The 23141-nt window shown below is 41.6% G+C and overlaps 1 protein-coding gene across 1 annotated transcript in view; it reads left to right on the top strand.

The window, feature by feature from the left end:
• Positions 1-23141, top strand: part of lgi3 (leucine-rich repeat LGI family, member 3) — a 59391-nt gene that overhangs the window by 30192 nt on the left and 6058 nt on the right. The window contains exons 4-8 of the mRNA XM_059967380.1: positions 607-678; positions 776-847; positions 18969-19040; positions 20160-20329; positions 21032-21196. Coding sequence (XP_059823363.1) covers positions 607-678; positions 776-847; positions 18969-19040; positions 20160-20329; positions 21032-21196 — 551 coding nt within the window. The remainder of the gene's footprint in view (positions 1-606; positions 679-775; positions 848-18968; positions 19041-20159; positions 20330-21031; positions 21197-23141) is intronic.

The raw sequence follows: 23141 nt of genomic DNA, 5'->3' as shown, positions 1-23141 counted from the left end.
CACGTTGGTTGCTTGTCAGTGTCACAATGTGCGCTGGCAATGTTGGAACCCAAATGCAGAGTAAAGACAGGCTCCCATGTAGAGATGACTACCAGCATTTGTTTATAATAATTCCAACAAAATATTGGTGACTCAGTCGAGTGACACTGCAAGACATAACATTCTCAAAGCCAGGACCCTGGAATTAGTGCTGATCAGGCGTCCACTTAAATACACGGAATCCCTCAGCCTATCAAAATAAACTTAAGTTTAAACAGAAAGCACCAGGAGACTGTATTACAAAGAGTGAGTCACTCGAGAAAATCACAAAGAAATCTAAACAATTAATAATTCTTATCAAACAACAATTAACCAATTCAGGAGCTCTAGCAACCTGGGAGCCCAACGCTCTCCTGGTCCACGTACAGGCTCGAAGAGCTCATTATAGTTTGCTGTTTGTTTGGGTGTAACTTTTCATTGATTCTAGTGTAGTTCTCTGTTCTGCCACGAATAATTGAAAAAGAAAGAATCACAAGGCGGTATATTTACATTATTAGATAATACATTTATTTTGAACATTTGAACATCATAATTAGTTGTAACTACTTGTTTTCTGTGGCCCCACAGCTTGCTGAACTCAAATACCTTCACGCTGATTGCAGATGACGCTTTTAGTGGCCTATCCCACCTGCAGTACCTGTAAGTCCGAACAATACTTTGTCCAGGATTTACTGGCTTTAGATATAACCACATCTGTGTTGAAATTTGTTTTCTCTTTGTGTGCGTGTGTTCACAGATTCATAGAGAACAATGATATCCAGTCACTGTCCAAGTACACGTTCCGGGGCCTCAAATCATTGAGCCATCTGTGAGTCTTTCATGATTTATGATTTAACTTAGTTAAGGCTCTGAAAAATTGGAATGAACCATAAGGTGGTGAGAGATTATAAGTGGACTTCGACTCCTTGATCAACTCCTGAGCAGGGTGCTGGGACACACCCTCAAGAACAATGCATGGGGTGATGGTGTTGTCCATCTTTGGGGTGTGAAGGGGCAAGGACTGGGGAGACTCTGGACCAAAGAAGTTAGACTCAAACACTGAGCTAGGATAAATGGTCAGGGTAGAGAGATCACTGGGAAAGGGAGGGCAGGCTAAACTAGAGCCCCTCCACCCCAGGTGTCAGGGTACAGGTACAGAAACTGGTACGGGATCACTTACTATCCCACAATCATTAGACAATAAGACATAGGAGCAGAGTTAGGCTGTTTGGCCCATCAAGTTTGCTCTGCCATTTGATCATGTCTGATCCGTTTCACTCTCAACCCCATTCTGCTGCCTTCTCTCCAAAACCTTTCATGCCTAAACTAATCAAGAACCTATCCACCTTAAATACTAGGTATTAAATGACGACTAGGCCTCCACAGTCTCCTGTGGCAACGAATTCCACAGATTCATCACCTTCTGGCTAAAGAAATTACCCCTCTCTCCATTCTAAATGGACATCCTTCTATTCTGAGGTTGTGTCCTCTGGTCCTAAACTCCCCCACTATAAGAAACATGCTGTCCACACCCACTCTATAGGGTTTTCAACCTTCAGTAATTTCAATGAGATTCCTCTTCCTTCTAAATTTGAGCAAATGCAGGCCCAGAGCCATCGAACGCTCCTCATATGATAAGCCTGTTGTGTGCCCTCTCCAACATCAGCACATCCTTTCTTAGATAAGGGGACCAAACTGCCCACAGTAGCCCAAGTGAGGCCTCACCAGTGCCTAATACAGCCTTTTCAAAATAGTGCCATTTCATCCTAGCTTTCATCTTCTAGTCCTCTCAACATTCATTTGCCTTCCTCACCACTGACTCAACCTGAAAATCAACCTTTAGAGAATTCTGCACAAGAACTCCCAAGTCCCTTTCCATCTCAGGTTTTTGAATTTTCTCCCCATTTAGAAAATGGCCTACGTATTTATTCCTGCTGCCGAAGTGTATGACCATGCACTTCCCAGCACTGTGTTCCATTTGCCACCTCTTTGCCTATTCTCCTAATCTCAACACCACCTACCCTTCCACTTATCTTTGTAACATCTGCAAACATGGCCACAAAGCTATCAATTCCGCCATCCAAATCATTGACATGCAATGTAAAAAGAAGCAGTCGCAACACCGACCCCTACAGAACGCTAGTCACTGGCAGCCAATCTGAAAAGGTTCCCTTTATTCCCACTCTGCCCCTTGCCAATCAGCCAATTCTCTATCCATGCTAGAATCTTTCCTGTAATACCATGGGCTCTGATCCTGCTAAGCAGTGTCATGTGTGGCACATTGTCAAAGCCTTCTGAAAATCCAAGTGCACAACATTCACCAATTCTCCTTTGTCTGTCCTGCTTCCAACAGATTTGTCAGGCAAGATTTTTCCTTTAGGAAGCCTTACTAACTTTTGCCTTTATCACATGCCTCCAAGTACTCTGAAACATCCTTAACAATTGACTCCAACATCTTCCCAGCCACTGAGGTCGGGCAAAATGGCCTATAGTTTCCTTTCTGCTGCCTCCCTCCCTTCTTGAAGAGTGGAGTGACATTTGCAATTTTTCTGTCCTCCAGAACCATTCCAGAACCTAGTGGTTCTTGAAAGAACATTACCTCCACAATCTCTTCAGCTACAACTTTCAGAACCCTGGGGTGTAGTCTCTCTCTTTAAATTGACTTATCTACCTTCAGACCTTTCAGTTTCCCAAGCTCCTTCTCCCTAGTATTAGCAGCTACACTCACGTCTGCCCCTCCCAAACTTCCAGCATACTGCTAGTGCTTTCCACAGTGAAGACTGATGCAAGATATTTATTTGGTTTGTCTGCTATTTCCTTGTCACCAATTACACTTCTCCAGTGTCATTTTCCAGCTGTCTGATATCTACTCCCACCCCTCTTTTACTCTTTATACATTGGAAAAAATATCTCTTTGATATTATTGGCTAGCTTACCTTCATATTTCATCTTTTCTCTCCTTATGGCTTTTTAGTTGCCTGCTGTTGGTTTTTAAAAGCTTCCCAACCCTCTAACTTCCCACTAATTTTTGCTATATATATGCCCTTTCTCTTACTTTTATATTAGCTTTGACTTCCCTTGTCAGCCACGGTTGTATCATCCTGCCTTAGAATACTTCTCCTTTTGGTTGCATCTATCTTGCACCTTCCAATTTGTTCCCAGAAACTCCAGCCATTGCTGCTCTGCTGTCTTCCCTGCTAGTGTTCCCTTCCAATCAACTTTGGCCAGCTCCTCTCTCAATCCTCTCTAATATGGATACATTTGATTTGAGCATTTTCCCTCTGAAGTTGCAGGATGAATTTTATCATATTAATATCACTGTCTCCTAAGGGTTTCTTTTCCTTAAGCTCCCTAATCAAATCCATTTCATTACAAAACACTGAAACCAGAATAGCCGATGCCCTAGTGGGCTCAACCACAAGCTGCTCTAAAAAGCCATCTGGTAGGCTTTCTACAAGTTCTCTTTCTTGGGATCCAAAATCAGCGCCAACCCAATTATCCCAATGTACCTGCAGATTGAAATCCCTATAACTATTGTAACATTGATGTACATTTACTTGCTCTCTCCCATTGTAATTTGTAGACTGTTGTAACGTGAACAACGTCACTCGAGAGATACTGAAGTTAGTGGATGTAGAAGTGTTTTATTGAACAAAAACGAGCAGCAGGCCTCACATTGCGACACTCTTGGAGGAGGAAGGCTCCCAACCCAATATTACATTACCTTTTTCTGTGCTAAAGATCAGAGGTAACAGCAGGAGAATTCTATAGTTACAATGTATCTACAACACTTCCTTTGAATTGCATACAATTTTCACACACCACCTTTGCACCCACACTCCAGACACCCCAAATGAATGCTAATCAGCATTGTCTGGTTTTCAATCAACACCTGTTCACTGCTCCAGGAAAACTTTTTTCTTTTTCAATCTTTTTATTGAATTTCATATATAAAGAAAACATAACATAATAATGAATAGGTTATAAGTCCAATAGACTTGAGATTGCATTAATAATAAGATAACAATATCCTATTAAATATCAACAACAAAAAAAAGTATATTAATCAATCAAGTCTATAATAATTATATTTGAAAAAAATAAAAATAATCATCAAAAGAAGAAAAAAAAATTAAAAATACAAGAGAAAATATATATTGAAAAAAAACACTAAACTAAACTAACATGGGCAATAATAACAGTTTATATGTATATGATAGTGTCAAAAACTCCGGAACTCCATACCTGAACAAGAATAAGCAGAGAGAAGGTCTGGAAGAGGTCAAATTAATTCATATGAAAATGTCGAATGAACGGTCCCCAAGTTTCTTCAAATTTAATTGATGAATCAAAAATAGTGCTTCTAATTTTTTCCAAGCTCAGATAAGAAATAGTTTGAGAGAACCACTGAAACGTGGTAGGAGGATTTACTTCTTTCCAATTTTGTAATATAGACCTTCTGGCCATTAATGTTACAAAAGCAATCATTCGTCTAATTGAAGGGGAAAACTGATTACCATCCTCATTTGGTATACCAAAAATTGCAGTAATGAAATGAGGTTGTAAATTGATATTCCAAATTGAGGAAATGGTAGCAAATATGTCCTTCCAATAGTTATGTAAAGTGGGACATGACCAAAACATGTGGGTCAATGAAGCCACATCTGAATGACATCTGTCACATTGAGGGTTAATATGAGAATAGAATTGAGCAAGCTTATCTTTAGACATATGAGCTCTATGTACAATTTTAAATTGTATTAAAGCATGTTTAGCACATATAGAAGAAGAATTAACCATTTGGAAAATTTTTTCTCATTTTTCTGTTGATATATTATATTGAAGTTCTTTTTCCCATTCTTGTTTAATTCTACCTGATATTTCTGGTTGTATCTTCATAATCATATTATAAATAAAAGCCACTAATCCCATCTGACAAGGATTTAAGGTAAAAATCAAATCTGAGAAATCCATTGAAGTTGAATTGGGGAAAGATGGTAGAACTTTATGTAAAAAATTTCTGATTTGTAAATATCTAAAAAAATTAGATTTAGGTAACTTAAATTTGTTGGAAAGTTGGTCGAAAGACATCAAATTACCTTAAAAAAAAGATCACGAAAACATTTTATATTTTTCCTTTTCCATATGCTAAAAGCTTGATCTGTCAAAGAAGGTTTGAAAAAAAAAATTAAGTAAGATAGGGCTATCAAGAACAAAGTTTTTCAGAGTAAAAAACTTACGAAATTGAAACCAAATTTGTAATGTATGTTTGACAACAGGATTAGATATCTGTTTATTGAATTTAACTAAATCAGTAGGAAGAGAAGAACCAAGAACGGAGAATAGAGAATATCCCTGTACCTCATTGCATTCTAAATTTACCCACTGTGGGCACAATGGTGAATCCAAATCTAATTTCCAATATATTAGGTTACGAATAATATTCGCCCAGTAGTAAAATCTAAAGTTAGGTAAAGCTAAACCACCATCTTTTTTAGATTTTTGTAATTGCCTTTTATTTAACCTGGGGTTTTTATTTTGCCACACAAATGAAGAAATTTTTGAATCAATATTCTCAAAAAAAGATTTAGGAATAAAAATTGGTAAAGCTTGAAGTAAATATAAAAATTTCGGTAAAATCATCATTTTAATAGCATTAATCCGACCAACTAATGTTTAGGATAGGGGAGACCATCTTGTAGTAAGTTGTTGAATTTGATGGAGCATAGGTAAAAAGTTCAGTCTAAATAAATCTTTATATTTCTTGGTAATTTTTATACCTAAATAGATAAAGTTATCAATAACAACCTTAAATGATATCCTATCATTCAATAAAGTTTGCGCGTTTAAAGGGAATAAATCACTCTTATCCAAGTTTAGTTTATAACCAGAAAAACTACCAAATTGAGCCAACAAGGATAAAATAGCGGGAATAGACCTGTCAGGATCAGAAATATATAACAACAAGTCATCAGCATAAAGTGATAACTTGTATAACTTCTCATTATGGGTAATACCAAAAATATTAGGAGATTCACGAATAGCAATGGCTAAAGGTTCTAATGCGATATTAAATAATAAAGGACTTAAGGGACAACCTTGTCTCGTACCACGAGATAATTGAAAAAAAGAGGATCTGTAATTATTTGTAAGAACAGAAGCAACAGGTTTATAATATATTAGTTTGATCCATGATATAAAATTAGGACTAAAATTAAAATATCTCAAAGTGTTAAATAAATATGTCCATTCAACTCTATCAAAAGCTTTTTCATTCTGGGATTATGGGTGATGAAGTATTAATTATATTAATCAATTTTCTAACATTAAAAAAGGAATACCGATTCCTAATAAAACCAGTTTGGTCTTCTGAAATAATCTGTGATAGTACCTTTTCTAACCTAATGGCTAAAATTTTTGTAAGAATCTTAGAGTCTACATTTAATAGTGATATAGGGCGATAAGATGCACATAAAGTAGGATCCTTATCTTTTTTAAGAATTAGAGAGATAGTAGCTTCATAAAAAGATTGAGGTAATCTCTTCTTAGCAAATGCATCATTAAAGATTTCACATAACCAAGGGGAAAGCAAAGAAGAAAAAGTTTTTAAAAATTCTATAATATAACCATCAGGACCAGGAGCTTTCCCTGAATTCATTGATGAGACAGCCTCTCCTATTTCGGCCATAGAGATAGGAGCATCGAACAAGCTACGATCTTCATCTGTCAGTTTGGGAATATTCAAATTGTTAAAAAAATTATCCATCATGCATCGCCATCAAATTCTGATTGATATAAAGATTTATAAAAACCTTGAAAAGTGTTATTGATTTCTTTATGATCAGTAGTTAGATTACCATCTTGTTTACGAATTTTAATAATTTGTCGCTTAGTCGAAATAGCTTTTAATTGATTAGCTAACAGTTTACCAGTTCGATCACTATGGATATAAAATTGAGCCCTGGTCCTAATTAATTGATTCTCAATTGAAGAAGATAATAATAAGCTATGCTCCATTTGAAGCTCAACTCTCTTCTTATAAAGTTCTTTGGTAGGAGTCACGGAATAAATCTTATCAATTTCTTTAATTTTATCCACTAATAAAGCAATATCTAAATATCTTTGTTTTCTTTTACCAACGGAATATGAGATAATTTGTCCACGGATAAAAGCCTTAAAAGAGTCCCAAAGTATTCCTCTGTCAATCTCTTCAGTATAGTTTGTTGAGAAAAACAAGTCAATTTGCTGTTTTATGTAGGTGATAAATTCTGGGTCTTGAAGCAAAGTAGCGTTAAGTCTCCAAGATCTAGTATTATTGGAAAAGTCCGAAATCTTGATAGATAACTTCAAAGGTGCATGATCCGAAATAGTAATAGAATCATATTTACAATCAGTAACATCCGATAATAAACGATGATCAATAAGGAAATAATCAATTCTAGAATAACTGTGATATACATGTGAAAAAAATGAAATTCTTTATCTTTAGGGTTCAAAAACTGCCATATTTCAGTAATTCCCGAATCAACCATAAAAGAATTAATAAGTAAGGCTGATCTATTCAGAAGAATTCAGATAGGTTTAGATCTATCCATCAAAGGATTCAGACAACAATTGAAATCTCCACCCATTATCAACATATATTCATTTAGATTAGGAAAGGAAGTAAATAAATGTGTAAAAAATTCAGGGCAGTCAAAGTTTGGAGCATAAATATTAACTAGAACCACTTTTCGATTAAAAAGTGAACCAGTTATCAACAAAAATCTGCCCTGTGGATCAGAAATAATTTTATGATGTGTAAACGAAATTGAGGGGTCTATAAAAATGGACACACCCCTAATTTTGGTGGTACAATTCGAATGAAATTGTTGACCCTTCCAGAACCTAAAAAAACGTTGATTATCCTCCCTCCTAATATGGGTCTCCTGTGCAAAAATAATATTAGCGTTTAGTTTAGGAATACTTTAAATATTTTTTTACGTTTAATTGGATGATTTAAACCATTAGTATTCCAAGAGATAAAGTTAACAGACTTATCCATCATATTAGTTCCATTAGTATTCCAAGAGATAAAGTTAATAGACTTATCCATCATATTAGTTCCATTAGTATTCCAAGAGATAAAGTTAATAGACTTATCCAATATTAGTTGTGTGTATCATAAAAGGTTAAGAAGACACATAACCCATAATTCAGGAAGAAGGAAAAATGATTCAGGAGCAACCAGAGAACATGACACCTCAACAATATTAATAATTTAAAGTCGGCCCATAAACTAAAAGCAAAAAAATAAAAAGCAAAAGCGTGAAAAAAGATCCCTCCCCCTCCCCCCACCCCTCGAAAAAGAGCCAAGCGGCAGGCGCACGAACTAATACTGATATTACCCCCATTTTCAAGATGGCAACTTCATGAAAAGAAAGAAAAGAGAAACTATATAACACCCAGATATAAATACAGGGTTGTAAAAAGAAAGAATATATATCAATCAAAATAAAAAAATAATATAAAAAAGCAAAAAATCATTAATAAAAAAAAGATAACCATTGAAATTTAAAGTAGTGTAATATGCCTTTAAAAAAAGATTCCATATTCAAATATAAGAAAATGACGTTTCAAAAACATAGACTAATGGGAAGAAGAAACGACATTTTGAAAGGACCATATTACAGAATATAAATGTAAATTCGCCAATCTTTTTTTTAAAAAAAAGGTCATCAAAATAAGATTAAAAAAGGATTCAATAACCACTACAATATATATAAAAAAATTCAAGACATTCGTCCCATTCTCAAATACAGGCAAATAAAAGCTTACGGAAAGCAAAGTCTTATGGGAAAAAGAAACGACATCTTAAAAAATAAATCATTATTACAAAATCTTAACGTGTATATCTAATCCAGAGGGAAAAAAACTTAATTAAAAAAAACATTATAGTAAAATTAAAAGAGCATCTGTAAATCATGATAATAAAAAAACCAGGTCTACAGACCAAAGTAAAAAACTATACCGCAGCTTCATAAGTTAAAGCCTAAAAGCGGAATGGCGTCTTCTCTCCAAAAATTCTTCAACATAACACATAGTTCAACTTGTACTAGAAGACCGATATTCTTCAACGAATTTCTTCACTTCTTCCGGAGTATTAAAGAAGCACTGACTGTCATCACTCAACCTAATTCTGAGATTCACTGGGTATCTTAAAGCTTGTTTAAGTCCAGTCGAATAAATCTCTGCCATCACCGGTTTAAAAGCGATTCTCGCCTTCATCACCTCGAATGAATAATCCTCAACAATACGAAACTTGTTGTTTTTGTGAGAATTCATACCTTTCTGACGAGCTAATCGAATTAGAAGCTCTTTCTCCCGAGGATAATGGAGACGGACAATCACAGCTCGTGGCTTGTCTCTCGCAGCCGAAAATCTCGGAACTCTGTGGGCACGGTCAATAGTAGGTTTAGCCCGCAAAGCGTCCTCGCCAAAAATTTCCCACAATAAGTTAGAGAAATATTCAGTTAAGTCACCAGACTCAACATTTTCGGGAAATCCAATAATACACAAGTTCTGTCTGCGAGATCGGTTTTCAAGATCGGTGATTTTAAACTTATTCTGCTCCACTATTTTAGCGGTTGATCGTACCTTCTCCTCCAAAGTTTCGATTGTACGTATTTTTTCACAAATTATCTTGTCAAGAGCCGCAAACTTTTCTTCATGCCGTTCAATATCTGCTGCCAGCGATTGAAGCTTGGTATCAAATGATCTAACGACTTCTTCAAGCTCAGACATTTTCGCAGTAAGTTTATTTTCCAGACTTGCAAGTTTAGTATCCAGAAGACTGGAGATTGCATTGAGAGTTATAGGGTCTTTAGACGATTTCTTAGGTACAGACATTTTAAGTTTGAAAAAATTAAATCAAGTATTATTTTAAAAAAGAAATAAATCGTAAATATCAACCCATGTAGTTAAGTACGAAAAAATTTGATTAAAGGGTGATTATAGCTTAAAAAATGAAGAGCGCCTAAAAGGCAGATGTCTACATCGCCATCTTGAAACTCCACCCTGCTCCAGGAAAACTATTGTTCAGATCTACATTTTAATTCAATCTACAATCTATATTTATGTCTGAAGATTGGTTCCTGGTGAAGTTAATATTTGCTATGCACCAGAACTCCAGAAGATGCCCTCTTGGCCCCCCTGGACAAAAATAAATTTGTTCTAGGAAAGGCTAAACTTTAAGGAGGATCTAATCAAACAAGGCAGCAAAAAAAAGCCCTGTTCTTCAAACCACCATCAAAATTACCCTACGTGCATCTACACTATCATCCCTAATGGCTACCCTACAAGACTCTAAACAGCAACTGGTTGAACAAGTTAGGTCTTTATTCTTTGGAGCGTAGAAGGTTGAGGGGGGACTTGATAGAGGTATTTAAAATTATGAGGGAGATAGATAGAGTTGACGTGGATAGGCTTTTTCCATTGAGAGTAGGGGAGATTCAAACAAGAGGACATGAGTTGAGAGTTAGGGGGCAAAAGTTTAGGGGTAACACGAGGGGGAACTTCTTTACTCAGAGAGTGGTAGCTGTGTGGAATGAGCTTCCAGTAGAAGTGGTAGAGGCAAATTCGATATTGTCATTTAAAGTAAAATTGGATGGGTATATGGACAGGAAAGGAATGGAGGGTCATGGGCTGAGTGCGGGTCAGTAGGACTAGTTGAGAGTAGGCGTTCGGCACGGACTAGAAGGGCCAAGATGGCCTGTTTCCGTGCTGTAATTGTTAGATGGTTATAAGGCTAACTGCTCCAGAAATTTGACCAACTGTCATTGAAATGCGGCTTTGCCATTCACATGCCTGTTCCCTCCTTCCCTGCTGGTCGATTACAGTTTAATCACGTTCATCTTCACCCTTCTACTCTCTGATAGCTAAAACTTAGCAGTGGTTACTCTCTGGTCGGGGGCACCAGGTAAGTGTATCAGGCTCACAGGCGACAGGTCACACTCCATGGCAGAGCAGGAGATTGTCAACTAGTCTCTTAGACCCTCTCATGGATGTACAGAAGGGGTTGGGGTGTCTCTATATGAATGACTGCAAGGACCTCTCCCTGGTGGCGCCCCCTAATGGACTGTCCAGTCGATCGCTGGCCCGACCACTGAAAGGGCCAGCTCATTTGTATTCACTCCCCCGCCCCATTCAGGCTGGAGTGACTGCCTTCAGATGCCCTGTGTAATTTCTTCTCGTTCTCAGTCCGCCATGCCATCGAAGTACCTGATGACTCTGCTACAACTGGGATTTCTTCCCATCTATTTTGCCCAATATTTTTTTCCTGTTCTGAGCTATACAATTAATCATCTTCCTTCCGCAACCAGCCTTCATTACAGAGTACAGTCACTGTTATACTTCAATGTGCTGTTTGCCGTTTGCTGTCACCTTCTCTCGGTGTCTTCTGCTTTTGTGTTTGTGAGGGTCTGCTTAGAAACATGGAAACACAGAAAACCCACAGCACAATACAGGCCTGCCGACCCACAATGCTGTGCCAAACATGTACTTACTTTAGGAATTACCTCGAGTTACCCATAGCCCTAAGCTCCTGTCCAGGAGACTTTTAACAAACCGTGTTGTATCTGCCTCCACCACCGTCTCTGGCAGCCCATTCCAGAACTGATGCAGCCGGCACGCGGAGTCTCTGCAATGACACTCTTCCTGGGTACGCTGGAAGTCTCGCCCAGTCTGTCAGGCGAGTCATAGGGTTTAACCTGAGTCCAGTGTTTCCATTCTCTGCCTTGTCCGGAGCACCGCCTGGGAGCGAAACCAGCTCCCTTACAACAACTCGGTCAGCTGGCTGTGGGAGACCATCTCCCCCCACCCCCCCGGCTCTCTCTGATCAATAGTATGTTGCTGGGGGTTCTGCTTGATCTGTTACCCTGGTTACAGAGGTCCTTCACACCTCCATGTAATCTTACTAACCTGGCACTGTAGTTTCTTTTTGTACACCTGTACTTTCTGATGCTTCTTGTTCCTCCACTGTCACCCTCGCACCGGTGTCCGCCCACTCGCTCCCTTTCTGGTGAGCCTTTAATCACTGCTCCCTCCTCTGGCGGCTGCTCGACTTCCAACCCCTCCTGACTGTGTTCGACCCCTCCCCCTGGGACCCCTGACATGATTCCCACACATTGCCCTGTCTCCCAGTGGGCCAAGTGGGTCACACTTGTTCGCTGTTCCTGTCCTGTCCACGTTATTTCTCCTTTCGCTGAATATATTGGTGAGACCGGACGCAGACTGGGAGACCGTTTCGCTGAACACCTACGCTCGGTCTGCCAGAGAAAGCAGGATCTCCCAGTGGCCACACATTTTAATTCCACGTCCCATTCCCATTCTGGTATGTCTATCCATGGCCTCCTCTACTGACAAGATGAGACCGCACTCAGGTTGGAGGAATAACACCTCATATACCGGCTGGGTAGCCTCCAACCTGATGGCATGAACACTGACTCCCCTTCTTATCCCATTCCTAATATATTTAGTTTTTTCCCCCTCCTCTTTTTTTCTCTCTCTGCCCATCACCCTGCCTGTTCTCCATCTCCCTCTGGTGCTCCCCTCCCCCTTTCTTTCTCCCGAGGCCTCCCATCCCATGATCCTTTCCCTTCTCCAGCTCTGTATCTCTTTCGCCAATCACCTTTCCAGCTCTTAGCTTCATCCCACCCCCTCCGGTCTACTCCTATCATTTCCCCTTTCCCCTTCCCCTCCTACTTTCAAATCTCTTACTATCTTTCCTTTCAGTTAGTCCTGACGAAGGGTCTCGGCCCGAAACGTCGACAGTGCTTCTCCCTATAGATGCTGCCTGGCCTGCTGTGTTCCACCAGCATTTTGTGTGTGTTACTTGGATTTCCAGCATCTGCAGATTTCCTTGTGTTTATTTTTCCCAAGTTGATGATAATACCTGCATTACTCAGTGTGTCTGTCCCCAGGATAGTACCTCCATTGTTCGGGCACACCCAGAAATCGACAGGAAGCTGCACTCCCTCAATCTCAAGTACCTGGGGCTGACTTCTCTCTGCCCTCATTGTTTCACCTCCTGCGTCGGTAATATAAATCTCCTCCCCAGTCGCAGGCAGGGGTAGATCAGCATTTCACGTCGGTGGTCCCCTAATAAACTTCTTGTGTACATCCGTGGATGACCATAGAGGCTGCCATCAGCCGTTTGTCTGACCTCCCCAGCTCTATAATCTGGTCAGCAGTGATGCACCATCAATAACTCTCTCTGAGACGTGAAGGCAAGATATCGGCTTTTATTGACTGGAAGAAGGAACAGACAGTGAGTGACCACCATACTACATCCTGGAGACTGAGAGGCTGGGCTCAGGCCTTGATCGCCTTTATACTGGGGTCAGTGGGAGGAGCCACAGGAGCAGTCAGCAGGGGACGTGTCCAGACAGGTATATGTAGTTCACCACACATAGGTGAGTGATTCTCACACTTCCGTCTCTTTTCAAATCACTGCCTCCAACCATGGCCTGAGAGGCCGCAGCTGTAACAAATCACCTCCCTTACCCTCCCGTGTCTACTCCAGCAGTTCCCTGCTACGTGCTCCGGCCGGTGCCACACAAGGCAGGTTCTCTGTGATGTCACAGCGGCTACATTTGCGACAGGCATTTTATGACTTCTCTCCCCCCTCACTGGCCCACAATACTATCTCTGAGTAGGTCAACCCCTCCACCATTCCCAAATCTAAAACTTCCTGGTGGGCTGAGCTCAGGCCTTCCTTCAGCATTTTCAGGAAGACTGGATCATCCCTCCCTGGATTATCCAACCCGGAATACTCCTCATACGCTCGATATTACATTCTGCATTATTCTCGGCAGTCTCATCAGCTGAACTATTGACGTTATCGTTCCCCAGTTACTCTCACATACCCCAGTCACTGCTTTCCCTTAAAGAAGCAATATCTCTCTTCATTGCTGGTGTTTCTGGTAATTGCCCCTGCACCATCCCACACCCTCTGGGCCTCTGCCCCACATATTCCTCGGGCACTTTGCCTTGACCAACACATGTAGGGTGCATCCAGTGAATTTCAACCATTTCCTTGAGCTTGTGCTAGAATTCTGCATTTCCACAGGCAGCCTTAACTGAGGGAATCTCTGACTAACAGCTCTGCTTCTCCCCAGGGTGAAGGACTAATCAAGGTCAAGGGCTCGCTTGGGTTGTTGGGGTTCTTGACCTGTCATTGCCTAATCTCAATAGGTGCCAACCTGACAGATATATCTGGGTATAAATTCTCCCTTAAATATCTCCACACTATTTCCCACATTACGCAAAACATAAACGATGGATAAAAATTAAACAGTACACCACCGAGTATGCATGCTGCAATCTGACACTTACGTGTGTCGGAACTCATAATGTTTGTTGCATTCCTTTGCATTTAAGACCTGTTGCACCAAAGTTACAGGCTTATTCTTAAGACACACAAACACTCTAACAAATGAGCCTGCTGCTGTAGTTTCCCCGAACGAGAATACACGCATCCCACCGGCGGCCTGAATGTAACCATCCTTGGCCCTGTCTCACCGAATTACACAAAAATGACTAGTCTCTTACATAAACACACACACACACACACACACACACACACACACACACTTACACTCCTTTTATATCCACCGGCCTAGCTCTTCGTCACGTGCATGATACTTTGTGATCCCATGCTCACCGACCCGAACAGGACTTTGTGGCTCTGCATACGGGCACTTGTACATACGGGAACATGACAGGGGCTTTGATTTTGTCCTCCTTGCTGGTACAGGGTGCAGTCCATGTAGACAGGGTGTGTAATCTCAAAACCTTTCCATCATCTACGAAGTGTAAGCCAGGAGCAGGAAGGACTACTCCAAGCTGGCATCATGAGTACGGGTCCAGAGAAGGAAGTGCAGTGTGGTTGTAGACAGCGCACCCTGTAGTCGGTGGTCTTGGGGGGGGGGGTGCGTTAGTGGTGGTACTGATGCCTCGTAAGCGCTTCCTGCTCCTGGCTTACGCTTTGTAGATGATGGAAAGGTTTTGAGATTTCACGGTCTCGTGTTGAAGAATACCGTGTCTGGTCCAGTCTCGGGCAGAGTACTTATGAGGCTGGTTAGTTTCCAGTTGGGGCCTGACAGCAAGAGATTCAGTGATGGCAATGCCGTTGAGTGACTAGTGTAGGAGGCTGGCGATAGTGCCTCAAACCCTTGTGTTGTGAATGCCAGTGCCTCTGGTGCTCCCCCCTCCCCCTTTCTTTCTCCCGTCCCATGATCCTTTCCCTTCTCCAGCTCTGTATCCCTTTTGTCAATCACCTTTCCAGCTCTCAGCTTCACCCCACCCCCTCCGGTCTTCTCCTATCATTTCACATTTTCCCCTCCCCTCACCACTTTCAAATCTCTTACTGTCTTTCCTTTCGGTTAGTCCTGACGAAGGGTCTCGGCCCGAAACATCGACAACGCTTCTCCTATCGATGCCGCCTGGCCTGCTGTGTTCCACCAGCATTTTGTGTATGTTGCTTGAATTTCCAGCATCTGCAGATTTCCTCATGTTTATCCAACAATTAACACTGACTTTTCATCCCATATAGAGTCGCTTGAACATACTGTAACCTCCCTACTGCCATGGTGGGTTTTCAAGCAAGTGGATACTATGGAGAGAGTGCAGAGGAGATTTACAAGGATGCTGCCTGGATTGGAGAGCATGCCTTATGAGAATAGGTTGAGTGAACTCGGCCTCTCTTTGGAGTGATGGAGGATGAGAGGTGACCTGATAGAGATGTATAAGATGATGAGAGGCATTGTTTGTGAGGCTTTTTCCCAGGGTGGAATGGCTGGCATGAGGGTGCAGAGCTTTAAGGTGTTTGGAAGTAGGTCAGGGGTAAGTTTTTCACACAGAGAGTGGTGGGTGCGTGGAATGCACTGCCGGTGACTGTGATAGAGGCAGATACAATAGGGTCTTTTAAGCTACTCTTAGATAGGTACATGGAGCTTAGAAAAATAGAGGGCTATGCGCTAGGGAAATTCTAGGCAGTTTTTAGAGTAGGTTACATGGTCGGCACAACACTGTGGGCCAAAGGATCTGTACTGTGTACATTTCTATGTTCTATAAGTATACACACAGTGGTGTTCTGGAACCTCTGTTGTTAAGGCGAAATTATAGGTGGCTGATAATGTCTGCAGATGGCACAAGTCTGACAAAGTTTTGGACAGTGAGGAAGGTTGTCAAATGATTTAGCAGGGTATAGATTGTTGGATATTTGGGCAGAGAAGTAGCAGAGGAAGTTTAATTGCAAAAGATATATTGCATGTGGTGAGTTTGAATGTGAGAAAGAATACAGAAATGGCAAGAGCATTGATATAGAGAAAGAACGTGTTTACAGCTCTCTGAAAGTGTTGGATAGGGTGATAAAGAAGGCATATGCCATGCTAGCTTTGAAGCATTGGGTATAAAAGTTGGCAAGATATGGTACAGCTGGTTAAAATACTTTTGAAGTATTTTGAGCAATTCTGGCTGTCACACTATATCAGACTCAAGACTTATTAACTCTGTTTTATGTGACATGAAATCCACAGTTTTGCAACAGCAGTGAAGTGCAAATACATACCGCTACTAGAAATTACAAGCTAACTAGTGCAAAATACTAGGATTAATGAGGTGGTGCTCATGGGTTATTCAGAATCTAACGGCAGAAGCTTCTGAATCATTGAGTGCAGCTCCTCAGGCTCCTGTGCCTCTTCCCTGATGATAGTAAAAGAGAAGTAGGCATGTCCAGGATGGTGAGGGTACTTAGTAATGGATGCCACCTTCCTGAGGCATCTTGAGGATGTCCTTAATGAGGGGAGGGTTGACCGGAGCTGGCTGTACAGCTTTTTGCGACCCTTTGCCTTGGAGCCTCAATACAAGGCTGTGATGCAACGAGCTGGAATGCTCTTCACTGTGTATATCTACAGAATTTCCAGACGGATCTAAGCTCCTCACCGAACAGAGCTGCTGGTGTGCTTTCTTCATGGTTGCATCGGTGTACTTGGCCCAGAATAGATCCTCTGAGATGTCAACTCTCACGAGCATGAGGCTGCTCCCTCTTTCCACTGCTGACCTCAGTGAGGGCTGGTGTGTCTCCCTCAAATTCCCCCTTCCTGAAGTCCACATTCAATGTCCTGCTCATGCTGACAGTGTTGTGACCCCATTCAATCAGCTGATCTATCTCACATCCGTGTAACCCCTCGCCTCTGTCTGAGATTTTACCAACATGGTAGTGTCAGCAGCAAATGTATTAATAGCATTTGAGCTGGATCTGGTCAAACGGTCATGGGTATAGATAGAGTGGTGGGCTAAGCATGCATCCTTGAGTTGACCTGTGCTAATCACCAGTGAGGAGATTAATCCTAATCCTCAATCCATACTGACTGTTGTCTCCTGATGAGAAAGTTGAGGATCCAGTTACAGAGGGAGATACTGTGGCTCTAAGTTTGGAAGCTAGGTGAAACTAAGGACTAAGGGTATGATAGTACTAAACTTTAAACTGTAATCAATAAACAGCAGCATGGTATATGCTTTCCTGTTGCTTAGGTACTCCAAAGCCAAGTGGAGAGTCAGTCAGGTCAAGCAATGCTTAATGTCATTTAACTATATACATGCCAAACCAGACATTTCTCTGAACTGGGGTGTAAAGCACAGTGGTACACATAACACACATATAGCACAACAACTTGAGAAAGTTAGGGTAAAATCTGCAGACATAAACAGACAAAGAAAAGTGTGCAAATTAAACTTTGTAAGGTACGGAACAGATTAACCAGTGACACTTCGGATACAATGAGTTCAGAAGTCTTATGGCCTAAGGGAAGAAACTGTTCCCCATCCTGACCGTCCTTGTTTTGATGCATCAGAGTGTGCTGCCTGATTGTAGAATGTCAAAGAAGCTGCTGGATGGATGGGTGGGACCTTTGATAATACTCAGGGCCTGCATATTATGCAGTGGTCTTGATAAATGTCCCCAGGAGAAGGCAGAGAAACCCCATGACCCCCTCAGTGCTTGGCTGCTCCCATACCAGATGGAGATGCAACTTGTCAGGATGGTCCCAATGGTGCCCCTATAAAATTCAGTTAAAATGGGGGGTGGAGGGGAGAGGCTTGCTCGCCTCATTCTCCTCTGGAAGTGGAGGTGCTGCTCTGCCGTCTTCTTCAGGGAGGTGAGGTCACCTGTGATGGAACTCTCGGGAACTTGATGCGTTGAACTCTCTCTACAGAGGAGCCATGTTTTCACACAGGGGGATGGTTCGTCTGCACCTTCCTGGAGTCCACAATGATTCCCTTGGTCTTCTCCACGTTCAGATCTGGGTTGCGTCAGCTATCGACCTGTTGTGGTGGGGGGCCAATTGCAGTGGGTCGAGGACCTTGCTCAGGCTGCAGTTAATTCTAGCCATTACCAACCTCTCGAAACACTTCATTATGGTAGACGTGAGTGCTACCAGTTGATAGCCATTGAGATATAACAGAAGGATGTAGAGGCATTCAGAGAGGGTGCAGAAGAGGTTCACCAGAAAGCTCCCTGGATTAGAGAGTGTGGCCTACAAGGAGAGGATTGAAAAGCTTGGATGGTTTCCTCTGGAGCATTGGAGGGTGAGGGACAACCTGACAGAAGTTCATAAAATAAAAAAAGAGGCATAGATAGGGTAAATAGGTAACTAGGATGGAAATGTCACTTAGGAGAGGGCAGAACCTTAAGGTGAAAGGGATCAAGTTTAAAGGAGACGTGCAAAACAATATATTTTACACTGAGATTGGTGGGTGTCCAGAATGTGCTGCCAGGGTTGGTGGTAGAAGCAGATATGTTAGAGTGGTTAAGAAGCATTTAGGCAGAGAAATGAAAATGATCTGTTCCTTCTCACACTCCTGTTGGCGCACCAGTCAACTGTTTTGTTTTGTTCTTTTTACCTCTGCAGATCATTGGGAAACAACAATCTCCGGACACTTCCCAGAGACATCTTCATCAACCTTCAGGTTTTGACACATTTGTGAGCATTTTACTCCTCATTTGAAGACCACATCCGTATGTCATAAACCAAAAACTGGGGTGAAATCCTGTGACTGAGAATGGGTGCTCTTGGGTGCCCATAGCACAAAGCAAGATTTCACCTCAGCAGAGAACGTTGGAAAATTCTGAATAAGCAGTAAGCCCACTTAGTGTTTGATCTTCTTCTAACATCATGAGTTAAAATGGTAACTTATCAGAGCTCTTGAAAACTTATTGGAGGAATCTGTGTTCATGCATTAAGTATCCAGTAAACTGCCCAGATAGGTATAAATATGAAAGAAAATCCTGATATTGATATTATGAATAATTCTGAGAATCTCCACCAGTTTCAAAAAAACAATCAAGCAAGTTACAACCCCACCAATCCTTATCGGGTTAACACAAGCTTGGGTGAACTCTGGTTACTATGGTTCCTTGAGCACATGCACCATGTCTCTGTCGACTGTGCAGGCAAGAGAAGGGCAGATCAAAGAGTGGTGTTGTTGGAGGGACTGATTGGTTCACTGGCTATCAAGGGATTCAATTTACAACCTGTATGCCATTGCCCAGTTGGGGATGCAAGAGGGACATCTGGGTTGAAATTTGGAAAGGGTGAATTAAACGGTTAAATATGCCGGAGATGAGCAAGCGTTTGTAGAAAATCAAGAGAAAATCAAGACAGACTTCAGTTTTGAGCTGGTCAGCATTCAAGCAGTAGACACAAATCTGCTATGATTTTTTAATCATTTATTATCTGCCGGTGCTGATTGTGAGGCAATTTTGTTCTTGTGGCTCACTCAAGGGTTAAGTGTGAACCTCGTCCGGAAGCTCCTGTCTGTGGGTCCAGGAACTTGCACATCTTCCTAGAATTGCTCCATCATCCAAGGGTGTCAGTGGTGTCAACAACACTGAATGCTAGACACTACATGGTCCGTCCAACAGAATCTCTAACTGCCCTCTACTGTAAATCTCACAACCATTAGAACTGTATTATAATCGGTATTTATATGGCCCACCAGAAAATATTTTCAAAATATCACTGCATCGAAACAAGGCGGGGATGTTTGTTGTAAATTAAACTGTTTGTGCAAATCAGCTGAAACTTCCTGCTCCTTTGCAGAGATTTGCGAGGAAATGCCTTCCACTGCGACTGCAAAATGAAGTGGCTGATAAAGTGGCTACAGGCAACTAATACCACAGTGCCACCTACCTATTGCGTCAGCCCAGTCAAATATCAGGGGCACACAATAAACAGCCTGCCTCTCCATCAATTTGAATGCATCGCCACAGGTCTGTAGTCAAATCTGTGACGGTAAAACTCAACGAAAACGTTCTCCTCTGAATTGTGTTTCGCTTTGGTGTGGATCAATGTAAAATCTGTGGGAGTCAAAGCAAAAAGCCTTGTCAATTAATCTGTGTAGGACCACAGTTTCAAGCCAGTGCATTCAGTGGGAGGGTTAGGGTACTTTGTGGCAATACTTAATGGGAGATTAGAAGAGGGCATCAAGTTACAAGTTTGTTTGAAAGACAATGCAGAACAAACTTTATTCTCCTAGTTGGTCATGTCCTGCCTTAAGATTGCTTAATAGGAATATTTGTGGTAATTTAATTCTTGAGGCATGTGACCCTGATTACTTGAATGATTACAGTCAAAGGACCTACATAAGAGGTTAGGAGGCACTGTGCTAGTACTGAGGGCGTTCTTCTGTCTGTAGCAATGAGAGCTTGAAAATGTCTTTGAACACACCCACCAGTTGGTTGACACAGATTTTCAGAGTCCTACCAGTACTCCATTGGGACCTATTGCCTTGCAATTGTTCACCCTCTTGAAAGGCCGTCTGATGTCGGCCTCCGAGACAGAGATCACAGGGTCACCAGATAACGTAGGGATCCTCATAGCCATAGTTTATTCTCCTTGTCAAAGTGTGCGTAAAAGGCATTGAGTTTTTGTAATAATGAGAATAATTTGATAATAATGATCTGTCCTTGCAGAATTCACTACACATCAAACATTACCCTTCCAGTCTATCTCAGCCGAGTCGTTTCTGTATGCCGATGACCTTTATGTCACATTTGCCCAGGCTAATAGTGGCAACTGTACTTTCCTCATGTGGGATCATGTTGAACTGGTCTTCAGGAAATCTGAAAACATCTCTGGTGAGTCTGAAGGGTTGTCAATGGGTACGTCATCTGGAGAGGATGTTGTGCAGAAGGTTCTTCGGCAGTCAAGAGTGAGTCGCGATTCTTTTAGTTGCAACTGTTTTATTAGATAGTACGCAGTACAGTACAGGTCAGACAGGGTCAGCCTGTAATTGTAACTGCAGCAAACTACAACAAGGGAACCTGAGCACAGTTTTCTATTATACTGCAAACTGGTTTGGACCGATTTAGATAAGACACCAGTTTAGCAGGTACTTACTGAATCACACTTCAGCTTTGCAGACAAAGAAACTGCAGAAATCTATACTAGAAATCACTAAAAGTCTATGGACCAACAGGTGATTCTATAAACACATAAGCAAATGTACAAGGAAAAACATAACAAAACCAACAATCCGACCTAAATCGTACAACACGTTAAAGTAAGTGTAATTGTGATCGGATGTTTTCTGTTGATGGAATTCCCAACCCAATTCCTCCTAACTAGCAAGCCAACAAGCCCCCTCCCAAATGGCATTCCTCTGATTTACGGGACTGATAATATACCTACCCTGCTGCACAACTGTTGGCTATGCTGCAAATGCCTTTCAAAAACTTTTCCCTGTCTCCCCTCCTCTAAGAATCTCCTTGCCATCATGTGGCCATGCCTTTCATTATCTCCAATATCTAACTTTGTCTTTACAATTATGTTGTTTTAGAACATTATCCTAAAGGCTTTATGTAAACGTAGAGGTCTGGCTGGGGAATGTTAGAGTTAGTCTAACACACTACAGTAAGTCCAGTGGAGACTGTACTGGCTTGCTGGCCAGTCTCAGGACAACATGTAGAATGGCCTCCCAATGTCAGGGTAGGAAGGAATGGATGAAGCTGCTCCTAATCACTCCTCATCTCTTATAGATGTTTAAGTAGTTAATGAAGATGGAACTTGTCTCGTCTGTGAACGCAGGAGCACAAAGAAGTGGAGCTGGAGTCGGTCACCAGGCCCCTTAACCCTATCCCACCGTTCAATATGATCATGGCTGACTTGTGCTAATTGCAGCTCCTCTTCTGTGCCTTTAACCCTCAATTCCAAGAGAGAACCAGAATCAGGTTTAATATCACCAGGATACTGTACGTTGTGAAATTTAGTGGCTCTGCGGCTGCAGAACAATGCAATACGTAATAATAGCAAAGAAGATTAATTACAGTAAATACATAAAATAGTTAAATTAATAAATAGTGCAAAAAAGGAAATAAAAAGTAGTGAGGTAGTGTTCATGGGTTCAGTGTCCATTCATAAATCGATGGCAGAGGGAAAGAAGCTGTTCCTGAATCGTTGAGTGGGTGCCTTCAGGCTTCTGTCCCTCCTCCCTAATGGTAGCAATGAGAATGAGGCATGATGGGGTCCTTAATGATGGACGACACCTTCTTAAGGTATCACCCCTTGAAGATGTCCTGGATACTATGGAGGCTGGTGCCCATGATGGAGCTGGCTAAGTTTACAGCTCTCCACAGCTTACATTGATCCTGTGCAGTAGATGGTGATGCAACCTGTTAGAATGCTCTCCACGGTACATCTGTAGAAATTTAAGAGTATTTTAGGTGGCATACCACGTCTCCTCAAATTCCTAAAGAAATATAGCTGCTGTCCTGTCTTCTTTGCAGCTCAGAAATATTGACACCCCAGGAACCTGAAATTGCTCACTCTCTCCACTTTTGATCCCTCTATGAGAACCAGCATTCTAAAGGGTTTTTTTTGTGCCAGAGCCTCAGCGACCTCTTTTTTCTCAAGTAGTTGTCTTGGAGGCAAGATTCTGTGAGAGGTCCCCCACGTCCTTCTCACAGCGCGGTTTTTTATTCATGAGGCCGAGTTGGGAGCTCGACACTCAACCCAGCATGGATGGAAGGCGTGTCCGGGAGCGGCCCAACTTGGATTCGAACCCGGGAACCTTCGCTCCGGAGT

The sequence above is a fragment of the Hypanus sabinus genome, chromosome 1, assembly GCF_030144855.1.
Source record: "Hypanus sabinus isolate sHypSab1 chromosome 1, sHypSab1.hap1, whole genome shotgun sequence".
NCBI classification, from domain to species: Eukaryota; Metazoa; Chordata; class Chondrichthyes; order Myliobatiformes; family Dasyatidae; genus Hypanus; species Hypanus sabinus.
This window is presented reverse-complemented; position numbering and strand designations above follow the sequence as displayed.